Source organism: Scyliorhinus torazame, chromosome 1 (assembly GCF_047496885.1).
Source record: "Scyliorhinus torazame isolate Kashiwa2021f chromosome 1, sScyTor2.1, whole genome shotgun sequence".
Taxonomy (NCBI): Eukaryota; Metazoa; Chordata; class Chondrichthyes; order Carcharhiniformes; family Scyliorhinidae; genus Scyliorhinus; species Scyliorhinus torazame.
Window position 1 is genome coordinate 175,445,365 of NC_092707.1, and position 21,397 is coordinate 175,466,761.

Sequence of the window (21,397 nt, forward strand, 5' to 3'; positions counted from 1 at the left end):
TCTCTCTCTCCATCCAACTTGCAAATTTTCTGAACCCGGTCTACTGATTTTGACTACCTAGTGCTACAGACAGAGATTTTAAAAATAACTCAACCAATCACGGTCATCTCCAGAAGAACAGGTAACAGGCACATCTTAGCCCACCTCAACGCTTAAAGCAATAGGACTTTCAGCCTTGAAGCCAACCAAGTGACCAACCTTCCAAGAGTCGTAGATCTCTTTAATTTTATTGGACTCTCAATTACTTAATCTATCCTCCCCATACTGTAATCTATTTGTGGGTGTATGTGTGAGCCTCGAATGTGAGAGTGTGACAGTCAGAGCATTGTTTACTATTTTTACTTAGACAGGATTAGGACCCTTTTCTTTTTTTAAAGTACAAGAAAACCTGTCTGATCATGTCATTTAAGGTCACAGCACATAAAGTTAAACACTCACGGAACTAGCAAGTGTAACCATTTTAAAAAAAACTTATCGTGGCCAAACAAGGAGAGAGAAAAGAAGGGAGCCACCTGATCGTAGCAGAGTATAAACTAGCTGGTATAATTTGAAAGGGAGTGCAAGAACAAAAAGACCTGGAGGTTCACGTAGATAAATCTTTGAAGGTGCAGGAGCAAGTTGATAATGCTGTTAAAAAAAGATGAGATTGTGAATTGAAGGATTCCTTTTTTGCTATAAGATTCAATGATTCAATGTAGATAGCAAATTAATTTTAGTCAGTACGAGCGTCTGGTTAACATATACAATCAAGAATCATACAATCTACAGTGCAGGTGGAGACCATTAAGCCCACCGAGTTTGCACGGCCCTTGGAAAGAGCACCCCACTTAAGCCCACACCTCCACCCCATCCCCATCCCCATCACCCAGTAACGCCATCTATCCTTTTTGGACACCAAGGGCAATTTAGCATGGCCAATCCACCTAACTTGCACATCTTTGGACCATCTATCAACCCAACCCAAATATTCCAGCTCTTATTTCAGTCTGCACTTTTATTCATGGCAAGGTTATCAGTTTGTATTGATGTTTCGGAAACTTCACAATCAAACAAACTGAATACAAGAAGATTTTGGTCAGAATTTTTCAATCTTCCTTAAGTATAGTATACAAAAGACCACGCCGGATAAGCGTGGACGTTCATCAGGCACGAGAAGCTGGACCTGAACTAAGGGACAGTTGTATGGGGGTGAATCCCGGGGTAAAATGGCGGGTAAAGCATAAGATTATTTGCTTGTCTGCTTCAGTTTGGTTTGGTGGTTTTGTTGTTTGTTTTGTTTTCCAGGGGTTTGGTTTTAGGGGGCGGGAAACGCCCGGGACGGGAAGGTCCCGGTTGGCACTTGCCCCTCTACCCTGTGGGGGAGGGTGGCCCGAAGGAGGCAACAAGTTTAGGGTCGGCATATAGAGGCGGGAGCGGCCAGGGTCAGCATGGGTGAGCTGACTCACGGAAGCACAGTGGGGGGGAAATCAGAGCGAAGCGGATGTTTGGCGGGGGGGGGGTGTGGCAGAAGAGGTGCTGTTGTGCTGACTGAAGGGGAGCCAGGCGAGGGGAATGGATGGAGAGTCGGGCTTTGGGGCCGCCGAGGGGAGGGCTGGAAACGGGAGGACGTGGCTAGCCGAAAAAGGGAGATGGCTAGTCAGCAGGATGGGGGGGGTGGGGGGGGGGGGTGCTGGTGCCCAACTCCCCGACCAGGCTGATCACGTGGAATGTGAGGGGCCTGAATGGGCCGGTCAAGAGATCCCGCGTGTTCTCGCATTTAAAGGGGTTGAAGGCGGACGTGGCCATGTTGCAAGAGATGCACTTAAAGCTCGCGGAGCAGACGAGGCTAAGGAAAGGATGGGTGGGTCAGGTGTTTCACTCGGGGTTAGCCTCGAAGACCAGAGGGGTGGCAATTTTGGTTCGTAAATGAGTGGCATTTGAGGCAGGGAGCATCGTGGCGGACAAGGGGGGCTGGTACATAATGGTGAGTGGCAAGGTGCAGGGGGCCCGGGTGGTGTTAATGAATGTGTATGCCCCGAACTGGGACGATGCGGACTTCATGAGGCGCGTGTTGGGTAGGATCCCAGACTTGGTGTCAAGTAACCCGATTATGGGAGGGGACTTTTATACGGTCTTGGATCCGATATTGGAACGTTCCAAGTCCTGGTCGGGAAAGAGGCCGGCGGCGGCCAGGGCCCTGTGGGAGTTCATGGGTCAGATGGGGGGTGTGGACCCGTGGAGGTTTGCGCGGCCAAGGGCGAAGGTGTTCTCCTTTTTCTCCCACGTCCATAAAGTCTATTCGCGGATAGACTTCTTTGTGTTGAGTAGGGCGCTGATCCCGAGGGTGGAGGAGATTGAATACTCGGCCATTGCGGTCTCGGACCATGCCCCGCACTGGGTGGACCTGCTACTGGGGGCGGAGCGGGGTCAGCGCCCTCTCTGGAGACTGGATGTGGGGCTGCTGGCGGATGAAGAGGTGTGTGGGCGGATAAGGAGCATTGTGAACTCTGTGGGAGCGAATGACACAGGGGAGGTGACGGTGGCAGTGGTTTGGGAGGCTTTGAAGGCGGTCGCAAGGGGATAGTTAATCTCCATCAGGTCCCACAGAGAGAAGGAGGAGAGGGTGGTGGGAGAGGTACTCAGGGTAGACAGGAGATACGCGGAGGCCCCAGAGAGGGGAGCTGCTGAATGAACGCCGGAAACCTCAGTCGGAGTTCGACTTGCTGACCACGGGGAAGGCGGATGCGCAGTTAAGGAAAGTGAAAGGGGCAGTCTACGAGTATGGGGAGAAGGCGAGTAGTATGCTGGCGCACCAGCTATGCAAGAGGGAGGCGGCTAGAGAGATTGGGGGAGTGCGAGATAAGGATGGCAACATGGTGTTGAGCCCAGAGAGGGTCAATGAAGTCTTCAGGAAGTTCTATGTGAAGTTATACGATTCGGAACCCCCTGGGGAGGGGGAAGGGATGAGGCAGTTTATGGACCGGTTGAGGTTCCCGAGGGTGGAGGTGGAGCGGGTGGAAGGAATGGGGGCCCCAATTGAGTTGGAGGAGGTAGTCAGGGGGCTGGCAAGCATGCAGACGGGCAAGGCCCCGGGTCCAGGCAGCTTCCCTGTAGAATTTTATAAGAAGTTCTCGGAGCGACTGAGCCCGCTCCTGCGAAGAACCTTCAATGAGGCAAAGGAGAGAGGGACCCTCCCTCCGACGATGTCGCAGGCATTGATTTTGCTTATCTTGAAGAAGGAGAAGGATCCTCTTCAGTGTGGGTCCTACAGTCCGATATCGCTCCTGAATGTAGACGCCAAACTGTTGGCAAACATTCTGGCCACCAAAATAGAGGACTGTGTCCCGGGAGTGATTTTGGAGGACCAGACGGGTTTCGTTAAGGGCAGGCAGCTGAACACGAATGTGAGGAAGCTCCTGAATATTATCATGATGCCCTCGGAGGGGGGGGATGTGGAAGTGGTGGCTGCAATGGACGAGGGAAGGCCTTTGACAGGGTGGAGTGGGAGTATCTGTGGGAGGCGTTAGGCAGGTTTGGATTCGGTGAGGGATTCATAGGGTGGGTCAAGCTACTGTATCAGGCCCCTGTAGCGAGTGTGTCCACAAACCGGCTAAGGTCGGAGTATTTCAGGCTGCACCGGGGGACGAGACAGGGGTGTCCCCTGTCCCCGTTGCTGTTTGCCCTGGCAATTGAGCCGTTGGCCATTGCGCTCATGACTTCAAGGGATTGGAGGGGCTGGTGCGCGGCGGGGGGGGGGGGGGGGGGGGGGGGGGGGGGGAACACTGGGTCTCCCTCTACGCGGATGACCTGTTGTTGTACATTTCGGACCCGCTAGGAACTGGGATGCCCTGCACAGGCTCAACTTAACCCGGCTCGTGGAGCAAATGGAGAGAGAGTTTAAAAGGTGGGATATGCTCCCACTTTCCCTGGCGGGACGGGTGCAGACTGTGAAGATGATGGTTCTCCCCAGGTTCCTCTTCGTCTTTCAGTGCCTCCCCATTTTCATCCCCAAGTCCATTTTTAAGCGTGTGAATGGGATTGTTACGGGATTTGTGTGGGCGAATAAAACACGAGTTAAAAGGGCATCCTTGGAGCATAGCCGGATTTTGGGGTTGGGGGGGGGCAGAACTTCTGCAGCTATTATTGGGCGGCCAATGTGGCCATGATTAGGAAGTGGATGATGGAGGAGGAGGCAGCATGGGGGCGGCGACATGCAAAGGCACCAGCCTAGGGGCACTAGTCACGGCTCCGCTGCCGTTCTCACCGACACGATACACCACAAGTCCGGTGGTGACGGCGGCACTGAGGATTTGGGTGCAGTGGGGGAGACACAGGTAGGAGGAGGAGGCCTCTGTATGGACCCTGATACGGAATAACCGTAGATTTGCTCCGGGTAGGATGGATGGGGGGGTTCCAAGGCTGGTATAGGGCAGGTATTAGGAGGATGGGGGACCTGTTTATAGACGGCACTTTCCCCAGCATGCAGGCGCTGGAGGAGAAGTTCGGCCTGCCCCCGGGGAATGCGTTCAGGTACCTCCAGGTTCGAAACTTTCTTAGAAAACAGGAGGGGACATTTCCGCTGCTACCCCAGCGTAGGATCCAGGACAGGGTGGTGTCTGGCATCTGGGTAGGGGAGGGGCAGGTGTCGGACATATATCAGGAGCTGCAGGAGGTCGAGGACGCCTCAGTGGAGGAGTTGAAGGGCAAGTGGGAGGAGCTGGGCGAGAAGCTGGATGAGTGGCAGTGGGCTGACACCCTGGGCAGGGTGAACTCCTCCTCATCGTGTGCCAGGCTCAGCTTAATTCAGTTTAAGGTGGTGCATCGGGCGCATATAACAGTGGCAAGAATGAGTAAGTTTTTTGTGGTGGAGGACAGGTGCCCGAGATGTGCAGAGAGTCCGGCAAACCATGCCCATATGTTTTGGGCATGCCCGGCGCTTAAATAATTTTGGCAGGTGTTTGCGAAGGTGACGTCTAGGATTTTGGACACTCGAGTGAAGGAGAGTCCAACAGTAGCGATATTTGGGGTGTCGGAGGATCCAGGAGTGCAGGGAGCTAAAGAGGCCGAGGTACTTGCCTTTGCCTCCCTGGTAGCCCGGAGACTGATCTTGTTAATGTGGAGGGACTTGAAACCCCCGAGTATGGAAACCTGCGATATGGCTGGGTTCCTCAGCCTGGAGCAAATAAAGTTTGCCTTGTGAGGGTCCTTGATGGGGTTCTCCCGGCGGTGGTAACCTTCCCTTGACTTTCTAGGGGAGCAGTAATTGACAGCAGCAGCAGCATCCTGGGGTGGGTAGGGAGCGGGGCGCACAGGAGGGGGGGGGGGGGGAGAGCTCAGGGTCGGGGTGGGGGGGGGGGGGAAACTGTTGATATAATGTAAGTTTTGTATGAAGACAACACCCACCTTGTTCTGTTTAATAATTCTTGTTTATTGTTATTTTTATTATTATTTGTACTTCTATCTTTGTTATGTAAAAACGTTGGTTGGAAAGGCTTTAATAAAACATTAATTTTTTTAAAAGTATACAAAAGACCGGAGAGTAGCTGATGTGAAATCCTTGTTCTAAAAGGAAAAGAAGGATAAACCATGTATCTAACAATTGATTCATCTAATGTCAATTATAGTTAAATTCTTAATATTCATAAATGGAAACCATATTACTAAGAGGTTTGCAATACACCAAATAATCAAGGTTAGGCTGCACAAATTTGTTCAGGGCATGTTTGAGAAATTTCATGTTTTTTTGAAGGTCAGTCAAGTTGATAAAGGGATAGCAGTATATATGAATTTTTAGGAAGGTATTTGATAAAGTGTGCCAAGAGGTTACTTGGAAAAGTTCAGGTGTATTTTGTAATGAGAAACAGGGCAATATGGATACAACGTTTCAAATCGACATTAAACAGTGATAGGGTAAACAAGCTATGCTCAGAATGGAGAAAGTTCAGCTGTCGTCTGCTCCAAAAGGAAGTGCCGTGCTCAATTTTGATCCTGTTGCATATAGATTGTTTGGACATGGGCATATCGGGGCTGGTTTAACACAGCGGGCTAAACAGCTGGCTTGTAAAGCAGGAAAAGGCCAGCAGTGCGGGTTCAATTCCCGTACCAGCCTCCACGAACAGGCGGCGGAATGTGGCGACTCAGGGCTTTTCACTGTAACTTCATTTGAAGCCCACTTGTGACAATAAGCGATTTTCATTTCCTTTCATATTGAATGCAATTTGAACTTTGCTGCTGACATAAAATTAGGACTTTTGGCAGTGTGGAGGACTATCAAACAACTTCAAATAGAGATAGACAGGTTAATGCAATGGGCAGACAAATGGCAATGTAATTTAATATGGATAAGCGTGAGGCAATACATTACTGGAAAAGTTGGGAACCTATACATAATGGCAAGACATGGAATGTTGCAGATGAAAAATTACAACTAAGACTTTAAATACACACTTCTCTGAAAGTGCAGATATTGTCATGAGGCTATGAAAATATTTGAATTTTTAAAAAAAACTTTCAACTAACTGGAAAGTTTGCAATTTGAACTGCAACAGAGCAAACTGCTTAAAAATGCAAGGTCACATCTCAAGGTAAAGGTGAGAAACAAACAAACCATCCTCGAGCAGTGTGAGAAAAGACATTTCCTATAATCCAGGTATCCATCAAAACTCGTAACTGTCTAAGGAAGGGACATTAAAAATGCAAAGTACTCAATATTGAAACCATGACTGTCACAGACAGACACACCTAAAACCTCTTGCAAATACACAGTGGGTGAAGTATTTGAAGGCAAAGCTGCCCAGTCATTAGTGAGAGATTGCAAGTGACGCAGGTTATGTAAAGAAAGACTTGAGCAGAGGAAAAAGGCTGTGCTCCCTTCCGCTTTTGTGATAAGTGTCACCCACCCAACTCTACCAGACACTTACAAGCGAAACGAGATCTCATAAAAATTGCAACATCTTCTACATCTGACCGTATCCCAAGAAATCAGCTAACCCAAATAGGCAGCAGTGTTTAAAACCTACGCTTCAAGGACACTTAACCATATATTCTTTACTTTTTTATTGGGCTCTAACTCCCCTTATTTCTGATACACGCATGTACGTGCCCGAATGACTGCAGGAGGACCAAATGTTTGACATTGCATTATTTTTGTCAGGGTTAGTGGTAAATAAATTTGTTCTTTCTTTGACACAGGAACACCTTGTTTGATTGGCTCCTTATTGCTCAAAGCTTAAATATAGTTTAATACATCCTGATTTGGAAAAGGCATATCCGCGTGAAAAAGAAACTTAAAAGCTTTGTTGTGACCAACCAAGGAGATTGAACAGAGGGGAACCAGTACACCCCTTCTCACTTGGTCATAACAAAATATAAAGCTATCAAAAACAATATAATTTGGGAGTTCACACAAAGTAGTATATGGAATAAAGTAGAAATTCATGGATTTAAACACAAAGATGTGATAGACCACAGAATACTTTGTGCATTTTTGGTGACCCATTATAAAAAAGGTGACATGGAGTGTGCAGATTTACCAAGATGATAAATGGACGGTACGGTAGCACAGTGGTTAGCACTGTTGCTTTAGAGCGCCAGGGACCCGGGTTCGATTCCAGACTTGGGTCACAGTCTATGTGGAGTCTGCATGTTCTTCCTGTGTCTGCTTGGGTTTCCTCAAGGCTCTCCAGTTTCCTCCCACAAGTCCCAAAAGAATTGGACATTGAATTTTCCCTCAGTGTACCTGAGCAGGAGCCGGAGTGTGACAAAAGAACAAACAAAGAACAAAGAAATGTACAGCACAGGAACAGGCCCTTCGGCCCTCCAAGCCCGTGCCGACCATGCTGCCCGACTAAACTACAATCTTCTACACTTCCTGGGTCCGTATCCCTCTATTCCCATCCTATTCATGTATTTGTCAAGATGCCCCTTAAATGTCACTATCGTCCCTGCTTCCACCACCTCCTCCGGTAGCGAGTTCCAGGCACCCACTACCCTCTGCGTAAAAAACTTGCCTCGTACATCTACTCTAAACCTTGCCCCTCTCACCTTAAACCTATGTCTCCTAGTAATTGACCCCTCTACCCTGGGGAAAAGCCTCTGACTATCCACTCTGTCTATGCCCCTCATAATTTTGTAGACCTCTGTCAGGTCGCCCCTCAACCTCTGTCGTTCCAGTGAGAACAAACCGAGTTTATTCAACCGCTCCTCATAGCTAATGCCCTCCATACCAGGCAACATTCTGGTAAATCTCTTCTGCACCCTCTCTAAAGCCTCCACATCATTCTGGTAGTGTGGCGACCAGAATTGAACACTATACTCCAAGTGTGGCCTAACTAAGGTTCTATACAGCTGCAGCATGACTTGCCAATTTTATATTCAATGCCCCATCCAATGAAGGCAAGCATGCTGTATGCCTTCTTGACTACCTTCTCCACCTGCGTTGCCACTTTCAATGACCTGTGGACCTGTACTCCTAGATCTCTTTGACTTTCAATACTCTTGAGGGTTCTACCATTCACTGTATATTCCCTACCTGCATTAGACCTTCCAAAATGCATTACCTCACATTTGTCCGGATTAAACTCCATCTGCCATCTCTCCGCCCAAGTCTCCAGACAATCTAAATCCTGCTGTATCCTCAGACAGTCCTCATCGCTATCTGCAATTCCACCAACCTTTGTGTCGTCTGCAAACTTACTAATCAGACCAGTTACATTTTCCTCCAAATCATTTATATATACTACGACTAGGGGATTTTCACAATCGTTTCATTGCAGTGTTAATGTAATAATAATAATAAGCTTTATTGTCATAAGCAGGCTTACATTAACACTGCAATGGAGTTACTGTGAAAAGCCCCTAATGTAAGCCTACTTGTGACACTAATAAAGATTATTATTATTAAGATGTGATGAAGTAGCTTTAAGCGGCTACTTGAGCAACTGTAATAATTTACAATAGAGCAATAAAAGCTTTTAAAATTCTGCGGTTTTCTGATAGAACTCCATCGGGAGGTGGAACATCAACGTCTGAAAGAACAAATCTATGTTAATTCAACTGAGAACAATATCAGCATCTCCATAACTGAGAGGCTAAATGCTTCTGGTAGCTTCCTTTAAAGAAAATACACTCAAGAAATAGTTCAGACTACATTTGTGTGACGTCAAATAACAAAGAATTGTTGGAAATGTGCACATTTTCATACTTATTCTACTATATGCTATTAATTACTTTTAGCTGCATTTTATATGAACTCCTGGCAGATGAAGAGTTCATTCTAAACGCATGATTAGGACATGCAGCCTGTGTGACTTCACTCAAATCAAAGTCACACTGTAGCTGGAATTGATGAGTATCGTGTGAATATGAAAAGGCAAGTATCAAAAGGGAAAGTGGCCAACACTATGTTACTCATTGTGATCAAAGGACATGTGCTTTTAAATGTCCAGAGCAATGGAGTTTGGGGCTACAGCTAAATGAGTGTAAGCAGTTAGGAAAGCTCGGAAATGGTTATACAGGAAAAAGCTAATGAGAAACTGTTTTAAATATTGAGGATATCGCGTTCATGCACCCTTGACCAAGGATAAATGGAATAGTGAGATTGAAGTGTGACAGCAATAATAGAACATAGAAAGACCCCTGCCTGCAAAGGATAAAATAACTCACTTGAAGTTAAGTGCACGGACTTCAAGAAGACACAAGGAGAGAAGAGGTGTCACAAGCCAAATTTAGAAGAAATTTTTTTACACAGAGTTGATTGGAGCATGGAATATTTTGCAAAAGGACTAAAGCAGAGACCATTGTACCTTTTGAGGGAAAACTCCATAAACATTTTAGGCATAGTACAATGCAAGATTCTAGGAAAAGAGCAGTTAGTGGAATTTGTTTTCAATTTGTCTGGAAAAGAAACAATGATGGCTTCTTTCTGTGTTGTAAAGTTCAATAATTACATGGTGCGATAAACAGTTTCTACACAAAATCTACTTCCCTTTTCAGGAATTTCCATTAGGTTTTAAAGTACAAAAATGTTGAGAAATGCAATATGGGATGGAAATTTCCAGCTTTCACAAAGCACTAATTTTATTCAATGCAGAGGATAAGAACCAAATTGGACTGGCACTTGAAGGAAATAAAGGTGCAGGGATACAGGATCAAGCAGGAGAATGGGACCAACTAGATTGCTTCACAGGGGCAAGGGCGACACAACCTTGTCGTAGATGGGATCAATAGCTTCCTTCTGTGCTGTAAATAACTCTTTATGCCGTTTTAATAAACTCTATGAAAGTAGGGCATTTAATCAATAAACAGGTTATTTGGATAAGAGATGTGAAAATTCTCTAGTTGCTAAACACATTGTGCAATTTTCCAGACAATTCAAGAAAATCTTGGTGTTGCACTATATAATTTCATCCATCAGCAAATACAACTGGACATTTTCACGTGACGAGCTCTGGTTGCTCCTTGCACTTGGACTGAAAATTCCAGTTTTCACTACATATACATTGACATGAAAGCTTTAAATGGAAGTTTGAAACCTTACATTTGCACTAATACCGTCACCCCCTTCTGGGACCTTAGGGAATGATTCATATATGGAGGAGACATAGGTGAGGACTGACTTCTCATCGGGAGATGGAACATCAACGTCTGAAAGAACAAACCTATGTTAATTCAACTGAGAACAATATCAGCAACTCCATAACTGAGAGCTAAATGCATCTAGTAGCTTCCTTTAAAGAAAACACACTCAAGAAATAGTTCCGACTACATTTGTGTGACATCACATAACAAAGTATGTTTTAAACACATTAGTGGAAGGTCCTAATCTCAAATTATCTTTTTATTCTCAGGATGTGGGTGTCGCTGCCAAGGCCTGCATTTATTGCCCTGAGAAAGTGGTGGTAGGCATTCTTCTACGAGCATTTATTTTTGATGAATGCTTGCTCAGCTACTTCAAAGTTCAGCAAAATTCAACCACGTTGGTGTGGGACTGGAGTCCCATGTAGTACAGGTTGTCTAAGGATGACAGGTTTCCTTCCTTATAGGGCATCAGTGAATCCGTTAGGCTTTTATGTCAATCCGACAATTTCATGCTCACCTTTACTGACACCAGAATTTTATTTCCAGATTTTGTTTTTGAAAAGGGAATTCAGAATCTCAAAATCTTATGGTGGGAACTGAACTCCTGTTTCCTGGATTATTAGTCCAGGTCTTTGAATTACTGGTTCAGTAACAGGTCATCATAAGAACATAAGAACTAGGAGCAGGAGTAGGCCATCTGGCCCCTCGAGCCTGCTCCGCCATTCAATGAGATCATGGCTGATCTTTTGTGGACTCAGCTCCACTTTCCGGCCCGAACACCATAACCCTTAATCCCTTTATTCTACAAAAAACTATCTATCTTTATCTTAAAAACATTTAATGAAGGAGCCTCTACTGCTTCACTGGGCAAGGAATTCCATAGATTCACAACACTTTGGGTGAAGAAATTCCTCCTAAACTCAGTCCTAAATCTACTTCCCCTTATTTTGAGGCTATGCCCCCTAGTTCTGCTTTCACCCGCCAGTGGAAACAACCTGCCCGCGTCTATCCTATCGATTCCCTTCATAATTTTATATGTTTCTATAAGATCCCCCCTCATCCTTCTAAATTCCAACGAGTACAGTCCCAGTCTACTCAACCTCTCCTCGTAATCCAACCCCTTCAGCTCTGGGATTAACCTAGTGAATCTCCTCTGCACACCCTCCAGTGCCAGTACGTCCTTTCTCAAGTAAGGAGACCAAAACTGAACACAATACTCCAGGTGTGGCCTCACTAACACCTTATACAATTGCAGCATAACCTCACTAGTCTTAAACTCCATCCCTCTAGCAATGAAGGACAAAATTCCATTTGCCTTCTTAATCACCTGTTGCACCTGAAAACCAACTTTCTGCGACTCATGCACGAGCACACCCAGGTCTCTCTGTACAGCAGCATGTTTTAATATTTTATCATTTAAATAATAATCCCTTTTGCCGTTATTCTTACCAAAATGGATAACCTCACATTTGTCAACATTGTATTCCATCTGCCAGACCCTAGCCCATTCACTTAGCCTGTCCAAATCCCTCTGTAGACTTCCAGTATCCTCTCCACTTTTTGCTTTACCACTTATCTTAGTGTCGTCTGCAAACTTGGACACATTGCCCTTGGTCCCCAACTCCAAATCATCTATGTAAATTGTGAACAGTTGTGGGCCCAACACTGATCCCGGAGGGACACCACTAGCTACTGATTGCCAACCAGAGAAACACCCATTAATCCCCACTCTTTGCTTTCTATTAATTAACCAATCCTCTATCCATGCTCCTACTTTCCCCTTAATGCCATGCATCTTTATCTTATGCAACAACCTTTTGTGTGGCACCTTGTCAAAGGCTTTCTGGAAATCCAGATATACCACATCCATTGGCTCCCCGTTATCTACCGCACTGTTAATGTCCTCAAAAAATTCCACTAAATTAGTTAGGCACGACCTGCCCTTTATGAACCCATGCTGCGTCTGTCCAATGGGACAATTTCCATCCAGATGCCTCGCTATTTCTTCCTTGATGATAGATTCCAGCATCTTCCCTACTACCGAAGTTAAGCTCACTGGCCTATAATTACCCACTTTCTGCCTACCTCCTTTTTTAAACAGTGGTGTCACGTTTGCTAATTTCCAATCCGCCGGGACCACCCCAGAGTCTAGTGAATTTTGGTAAATTATCTCTAGTGCATTTGCAATTTCCCTAGCCATCTCTTTTAGCACTCTGGGATGCATTCCATCAGGGCCAGGAGACTTGTCTACCTTTAGCCCCATTAGCTTGCCCATCACTACCTCCTTGGTGATATCAATCCTCTCAAGGTCCTCACCTGTCATAGCCTCATTTCCATCAGTCACTGGCATGTTATTTGTGTCTTCCACTGTGAAGACCGACCCAAAAAACCTGTTCAGTTCCTCAGCCATTTCCTCATCTCCCATTATTAAATCTCCCTTCTCATCCTCTAAAGGACCAATATTTACCTTAGCCACTCTTTTTTGTTTTATGTATTTGTAGAAACTTTTACTATCTGTTTTTATATTCTGAGCAAGTTTACTCTCATAATCTATCTTACTCTTCTTTATAGCTTTTTTAGTAGCTTTCTGTTGCCCCCTAAAGATTTCCCAGTCCTCTAGTCTCCCACTGATCTTTGCTACTTTGTATGTTTTTTCCTTCAATTTGATACTCTCCCTTATTTCCTTAGATATCCACGGTCGATTGTCCCTCTTTTTACCGTCCTTCCTTTTTGTTGGTATAAACTTTTGCTGGGCACTGTGAAAACTCACTTGGCAGGTTCTCCACTGTTCCTCAACTGTTTCACCATAAAGTCTTTGCTCCCAGTCTACCTTAGCTAGTTCTTCTCTCATCCCATTGTAATCTCCTTTGTTTAAGCACAAAACAGTAGTGCTTGATTTTACCTTCTCACCCTCCATCTATATTTTAAATTCCACCATATTGTGATCGCTCCTTCCGAGAGGATCCCTAACTATGAGATCCTGAATCAATCCTGTCTCATTACACAGGACCAGATCTCGGACCGCTTGTTGCCTCTTAGGTTCCATTATATACTGTTCGAGGAAACTATCGCGGATACATTCTATAAACTCCTCCTCAAGGCTGCCTTGACCGACCTGGTTAAACCAATCAACACGTAGATTAAAATCCCCCATGATAACTGCTGTACCATTTCTACATGCATCTGTTATTTCTTTGTTTATAGCCTGCCCCATCATAATGTTACTATTTGGTGGCCTATAGATTACTCCTATCAGTGACTTTTTCGCCTTACTATTCCTGATTTCCACCCAAATGAATTCAACCTTATCCTCCATAGCACCGATGTCATCCCTTACTGTTGTCCGGATGTCATCCTTAAAGAGCTACACCACCTCCCTTACCATCCACTCTGTCCTTCCGAAAAGTTTGATACCCTCGGATATTTAACTCCCAGTCGTGACCATCCTTTAACCATGTTTCAGTAATGGCCACTAAATCATAGTCATTCACGATGATTTGCGCCATCAACTCATTTACCTTATTCCGAATACTACGAGCATTCAGGTAAAGTACACTTATGTTGGCTTTTTTACCTCTGTTCTTAATCTTAACACCTCGATCAGTAACCTCTCCTAAGTTATATTTCCTCTTAACCTTTCTCCTAATTTTCCTCGTCGTCGAACCCACATCTTCCTGTAACAACCTGCCGCATCGCTTACCATTAATGTTTTCACTTCCCGTTTTATTTCTTTTAGTATTCCTGGTCCTATTCACGGAGCTCCCCTCAGTCACTGTACCTTGTACTGTCGCCCTTTTTGATTTTTGACTATGGCTTCTCTGCCTTACACTTTCCCCCTTACTGCCTTTTATTTCTGTCTCTGTTTTACTACCTTCCAACTTCCTGCATCGGTTCCCATCCCCCTGCCACATTAGTTTAAACTCTCCCCAACAGCTCTAGCAAACACCCCCCCTAGGACATCGGTTCCAGTCCTGCCCAGGTGCAGACCGTCCGGTTTGTACTGGTCCCACCTCCCCCAGAATCAGTTCCAATGTCCCAGGAATTTTAATCCCTTCCTCTTGCACCATCTCTCGAGCCACGTATTCATCCTCTCTATCCTGACATTCCTACTCTGACTAGCTCGTGGCACTGGTAGCAATCCTGAGATTACTACCTTTGAGGTCCTACTTTTTAGTTTAACTCCTAGCTCCCTAAATTCAGCTTGTAGGACCTCGTCCCGTTTTTTACCTATATCGTTGGTGCCTGCGTGCACCACGACAGCTGGCTGTTCACCCTCTCCCCCCAGAATGTCCTGCAGCCGCTCCGAGACATCCTTGACCCTTGCACCAGGGAGGCAACATACCATCCTGGAGTCTCGATTTTGTCCGCAGAACCGCCTGTCTATTCCCCTTACAATTGAGTCCCCTATCACTATAGCCCTGCCATTCTTCTTCCTGTCCAGCTGCGCAGCAGAGCCAGCCACGGTGCCATGAACCTGGCTGCTGCCGCCTTCCCCTGGTGAGCCATCTCCCTCAACAGTATCCAAAGCGGTATATCTGTTTTGCAGGGAGATGACCGCAGAGGACACCTGCACTGCCTTCCTTCTCTTGCTCTGTCTTTTGGTCACCCATTTACTATCTCCCTCAGTACCTTTCACCTGCGGTGTGACCAACTCGCTAAACGTGCTATCCACGACGTCCTCAGCATCGCGGACGCTCCAAAGTGAGTCCATCCGCAGCTCCAGAGCCGTCAAGCGGTCTAACAGGAGCTGCAACTGGACACACTTCTTGCACGTGAAGGAGCCAGGGACAGTGGACGTGTCCGAGCTCCCACATCGCACACGAGGAGCATGACACGGGTCTGAGATCTCCTGCCATGTCTTAAACCTTCGGTTAACTTGAACAATTTCAATTTCCCCCCCAAAAATTTAACTAAATAAATAAACAATGAAGAAAAAAAAAAATATATATATATACCAATGAAAAGAAACAGAAAAACAGAAACACTACTTACCAGTCACTTACCAGGGATAAAAAAAACACTTCCTCCCCACCCAGCTTCCAATTCCCACCTCGATTCAAATTCCCAAACTCACTCTTTGCTGTCTCACTCTGGCTGTGTCTTCTCTGGCTCACTGGGAGAACTGACTGGGAGTGAGTTACAAGTTGCTCTTTTTAAACTGTCCTGAATTGACTCCCCTCCCCCACCTGCTTTCAGATCAAAGTAGATTAAAGTGACTGACACTTAACTGCCAACCAGTTATGTGAGTGGGTGGGACAGCCCTTGTTAACCTACACTGCCCAATACTAGCTTAATATAAATTAATTTAAACTCCTGAAATTTAAAAGGAGCTGCCTTACAGATTCAATTTAATTCAATTCAATTCCCACCTCGATTCAAATTCCCAAACTATCACTATCCTTTAATTGTTGGGAGGAGGGAGAACAGGAAACTCATGCATTCTCCTTGTTTCTACTGGAAGTATAACATCAAAACTCTTGCAGGGATAGGTTTGCAAAAGGCTACCACTAAAACAATAGGGTATTAATGCAAATTTAAGAGAAAAATATTTTAAATGTAATTGAGACCTTTCAGACTCTGAATATTTCACCCACTTTTATAGAAAAATAACCCAAATGTGACAGATAGGAACACTTTTCTTGTACAGTGGAATTCCTGCAACAGTGTACCTTCTGGGTCCAACAGTCTTGTAACACCAAGTGCTTCAGCAACTGCAAAAGCTTGCTCCAGATTCTCCTGATTGCTCTGAAGTGAAACTTTCTCCATGTCAATGAGGTCTGGTCTGCAAAACAAAATGCCCAATTGGATACGCATATTAATTACATATAGAATATGTATAGGGGAAACAGTGCTGTAGTGGTATTGTCACTGGACTGGTAATCTAAAGGCCCAGGCTACTGCTCTAGGGATAAGGTTTTAAATCCCACAAAGGCAGCTAGTGGAATTTAAATTAGGGTTGGGCAACAAATGCTGGCCTCGACAGTAATGCCCACGTCATGAATCATTTGTTTTGTTTTTTTAAATCATTCGGGTTTATTTTACAGATTTCTGGAAAATTGTAACAATCAAGTCCAGTCAAGAAGCAGTTGCATCTGAAAAATAAAAATGTTTCATCTGTGATTCGGAATTTTCAAGCGGGGTCAGTTTATTATCCTCTTTTCTTCCTCTGTCTCTTGATAAAAGCTTTTACTGGTCAATGGTGACAATTTGCTTTTAAATATTTCACATATAATTATATCAATCTGGGAGATCAAGGATAAATCAGGGGGTGAGGCTAAATCAGGAGGTGAGACTAAAAAGGTGGATCTAAATTGTCAGATTTATCATAAAAAGGACATCAAGCCAGTAAATAATTAACATAATTTTCCCACTTTACTGAACACAGAACCATAGAATTCCTACAGTCCAGAATTGGCGCATTGAGTCTGCACCAACCCTCTGAAAGAGCACCCCACCTAGGCCCACTACACCGCCCTATCACCGTAACCTACACACCTTTAGACATTAAGGGGCTATTCAACATGTCTAATCCACCTAGACCGCACTTCTTTGGACTGTGGGAGGAAACCAGAGCACCCGGAGGAAACCCACGCAGAGAAAGTGAAAACTCCACAGTCACCCAAGGCTAGAATTTAACCCAGGTCCCTGGCACGGTGAGGCAGCAGGGTTAACCACTGCACCTCCCTGCATATATGCACAGCAATCCAGGATGTTTTAGTGTCAGGGAAATGGTCTTGAGGTACAATCAGCATGATCTAACTGAACGGCGGAACAGTTTTGAGCGGCTGAATGGCCTACTCCTGTTCGTTTGTTTGTTTCATCAGCCTCCATGTACCTCCTGACAATGCTAACAAAAACTCAACAAAATCTCTCAAGCCCTTATTTTTGAAATCCAATCGTAACAGTTCACCTGTACTTATGGATGATAGCATTGAATACTTTTCCATCACTCCAGCTAGAGGTGAAATTGGAGCACTTTAACCCAGAGTAACCTTCAGTCAATTTCTGTGTCCAAAGCAGTAGTTTTTCTTTAGCTGACATGTCACCTGATTCTCCACTCACATAGATCTCCGAGATCTGCAAAAAAAAGAAACAGAGCTATATCAAAATCATTTCAATTAAGATGAGCACATGCACTACCAACACAGTTAAAGGCTGACTCACAGCTAATGAACATGAAGATTATGCCCCATCCCTTTAGACTAATTAAACTGAAGTCCCATCTTTAAATAAATCATACTGATAACACCAGCACCAACTACCAAAGATCATCTGTAGGATTCTCTGTCGACGGGATCCTCCTCTCCGCCAGCAGCGCACCCACGACCACGCGTTTCCCAATGGTTTAGGGTGGCTCACAATGGGAAACGCCATTGGCCGGTTGTGGGAATGGAGAATCCCGCTGCTGGCGAGGGCGTGCCGCACAGGAAAACAGGGCTGGCAAGATGGCGAATCTCACCCCTGATTAGCTGTTTCCATTGCAGCCTTCTTGAGAACATAGTTGACTAATGGATGCCATAATGCAAAATTTTAAATGCATACACATGCACGTTACACTCTCCATTCATTCATCTTATTGAGTAATCCATGCAGTCTTCTCAGGTTAGTTGTGTGTTCCTTTTTGAAAATGTGTGCTACTTTAATCAGCCACCAATCCGGTGACATTCATTCCCAATATAACATTGAAATATAATTAGGTCATACGACAAAAGCTTGGTAAAAAGAGGTCAATTGGGCTTTAAAGATTCAGGAAAAATGCGGGGCTACTTTTCCCATAAGCAGGCTTCTGACCCCAATTTAAACTGAGACTATGAGATTCTGAAACCTTTCAGGAAAATCCTGGCCATAGTGTCTGAAATGGAGGGCATGATTTTCTGGTCCTGCCACGGTTTGGAGGTCTTTCACCCATACATTTACCTCGATAGGTGTAAAAGTCCAAATCAGAGGCAAGTAAATGCCCCCATTACCCGCCAGCCCTCAGATTGCAGTTCACTTCCTCTCTCCCCCACCTGCTAGCCCCTACTGTTCCCTCCAACCCCTTGGGCAAGAGTGATGTGGGAGGAGGAGATTGGTGGGGAGGGTCAAGAGGTGGGAGGAGTCAAGATGGGGAGGGCCGACCGAGGTGAGGAGTGAGTTGAAGAGCCTGTATTGGGTGAAATCAGCAAGACCTGAAGAATTGCCGTCATCGATGGGGCCCGATGCCTGGAGACTGGAGGGAGGGAGATTGGAGACTTTGGGGGGGGGGGGGGGGGGGGGGGGGCGGCGGTGGATGAAGGGAGAGGAGAGGAGAGAGTAGAGAAGGGAGGGGAGATTTTAGAGAGTGTAGGATCAAGACCGGAGGGAGGGAGAGAGCATTATACAGCGAGAGAATTAAGAATTTTGACCCCGAGACCAGGGGAAGTGGATGGGTGTGTGGAAAGTATACACCCCAAGACTAAAATACAATAAGAACTGATGGGTGCTCTCAAACATGTACTATATAGTGGAATCAGATTTTGGACTAAATGAAAAAAATGAATGAATTAGTCATTATTTAAACAATTGCATTTTGCGGACTGCTTTGGATAGTTTTTGAGTGCCTTTTGCCATTTGATATCAAAGGTGGAAAAACCCTGCTGACTGTGATAAAACGAATTCCAAATTAGCACGGATGGTTGTTCCTGAGTGCGCTGAATGCAAAAATGTCAACATTTTCAGGTAGGGAAGGCAGGCCATTGGATTGCTCAAAGTGAGGTTGCGCTATCTTGACAGACTAGAAGGCCCCCTTAAGTATACTCAAACAATGGTCTCCAGAATTGTTGTAGTCTGCTGTGCCCTTCATAACATGGCACTACAGAGAGTAATGGAACTGACAAAAGAGAAAGGGGGGTTGCCCCACATCCTTGGAGGAGGGGAAAGGAGGAGGAAGATCAGAATGTACCATTTGTGCCTCCTGGGACAAAACCACCCGCCAGAAAAGCCCATGACGCTCTCAGCTATGCACACTTCACTTGAAAAGTGAGCTTGCAGCAATGTAAGCTTTGCATCACGATCCCCTGTGCAAACCCTCTCCCTGTCTCATCACCACCACCATCAAACCTTCTCCTGATAGTCACCCAGCCAACCATCATACTTGCATCAAGACTGCAGAATGAAAACTACCAGATTCAATGGGGTATGCAACAAGATATAAACCATGATAATGAGTAGCTCACAAACATGTTAAATCTGGAGCATCAATGGAACAGTAAAAATATAAGCACCCAAGTAAATCCCTTTATGCAAATAAGACATTTTCTACATACGTGTTCAATCTCATCTACATGCTGTTACAATCCCAGCTGATGTTACTACCAAAGAGTCAGGTCCCAGGATGGAACCCTGGCTCAATAGATCACAAAAATATTTTTTGTTTTGAGATATGGATGAACAGAGTCATAGGACTGCCAATTTACTTTTAACAAAAAAACGTCATTAAACAAGATAAATAACTATAATACATGACTCCAACTCACCAATATAATTTTTTTGAAAATATTTTTATTGAGCTTTTAACATTTTATATTACAAATTCACAGGTCCAAACAAGACCAACACATACAAAACAAAAGAGAAAGTTCCAACCGACAACTGTAACATTATCCCCCCCCTTAATAAAAATACTTCTCTTACAAACTTTACATTGCAAGACATGGTCAAAACATGTTTTTACAGTATTTAAAGTACATTGTGGCTCAGGCATTAATTTGCCTGAGTTTCCCTTTAGTTTCCCTCCCTTCTGCCAATCTCCAGTGTTTTTCTTGGGTGCATCTCCCCACTCCCACTTTCTTTCTCTTCCTTGTTCCAAGATTTGCCATGAGTCTTTCCCCAACCCCAACTTTATTGGTTGCAGGCCATGAACAGGTTGGTGAACGGCTTCCATGTCCTGTTGAAAGTCTCTTCTTCCGACACATGGATGGCGAACTTTATCTTCTCCAGCTTGAGAAACTCCACCAGGCCAGACAGCCAGGCTGCAGCCTTGGGTGGTGTTGCCGATCGCCAGCTGAGCAGGAGTCTCGGTGAGGGATCAGGGAGGCAAAGACTAGGGTGTCAGCCCTCCACCCCATGAAGAGCTCTGGTTCCTTGGATATCCTGAAGACGGCCACTAGTGGGTATGGCTCCACCCTCACTGCTACAACCCTGGACATGGCCTCAAAGAAGGATGTCCAATAGCCGACAAGTCTGGGGCATGCCCAGAATATGTGGATGTGGTTGGCCGGCCTCCCTGGCACTGTTCGCATTTGTCCCCCAATCCCGGAAAGAACCTATGCATTCATGTTCTCATTCGGTGCGCCCTGTGCACTACCTTTAGTTGCTTTAGGTTCAGCCCTGCGCAAGTGGAGATGAAGTTTACCCTGTGCAGTGCTTTGATCCAGAGGCCTCCCCCTATCTCCCTGCCTAGTTCTTCCTCCCACTTTTCCTTTATCTCGTCCAGGGATGAGCTAACAGTTGTCCATACATGTCCACACAGTTCCCACCCCTAGATCACCTGCACTCCATAGTCTTTCTAATAATGGATATCCTGGTATCTGGGGGTTCGTCTTTGTTTTCTTGCAGAGGAAGATTTTAACCTATGGTCGTTCTCTCTCAGGAGTTGAAACTTCTCAGTGAGTTCCCCCAGGATTGCAACTTTACCGTCCGTGTACATCCCCTTTTCCTACCGTCCATGTACATCCCCTTGTCCTGTCTCCACCTCTAGAAGGTGGCGCCATTGTTGTGGGAGTGAACCTGAGATTATTGCAGATGGGGCCATGGTGGACATTTTGGGTAATCCGAAGTGCTGCCTCATTTGATTCCACGTTTGGAACGTGGCTACTACCAC

At 45.4% G+C, this 21,397-nt stretch overlaps 1 protein-coding gene across 28 annotated transcripts in view; it reads right to left on the bottom strand.

Annotated features, from left to right (window-relative positions):
- Nucleotides 1-21,397, bottom strand: part of macf1a (microtubule actin crosslinking factor 1a) — a 999,246-nt gene that overhangs the window by 453,725 nt on the left and 524,124 nt on the right. For all 28 annotated transcript variants that reach the window (XM_072501197.1, XM_072501201.1, XM_072501190.1 and 25 more), the window contains exons 6-8: nt 17,468-17,634; nt 16,227-16,339; nt 10,517-10,623 (exon numbers count right to left, since the gene is read on the bottom strand). In XM_072501197.1, the coding sequence (XP_072357298.1) occupies nt 10,517-10,623; nt 16,227-16,339; nt 17,468-17,634 (387 nt within the window). The remainder of the gene's footprint in view (nt 1-10,516; nt 10,624-16,226; nt 16,340-17,467; nt 17,635-21,397) is intronic.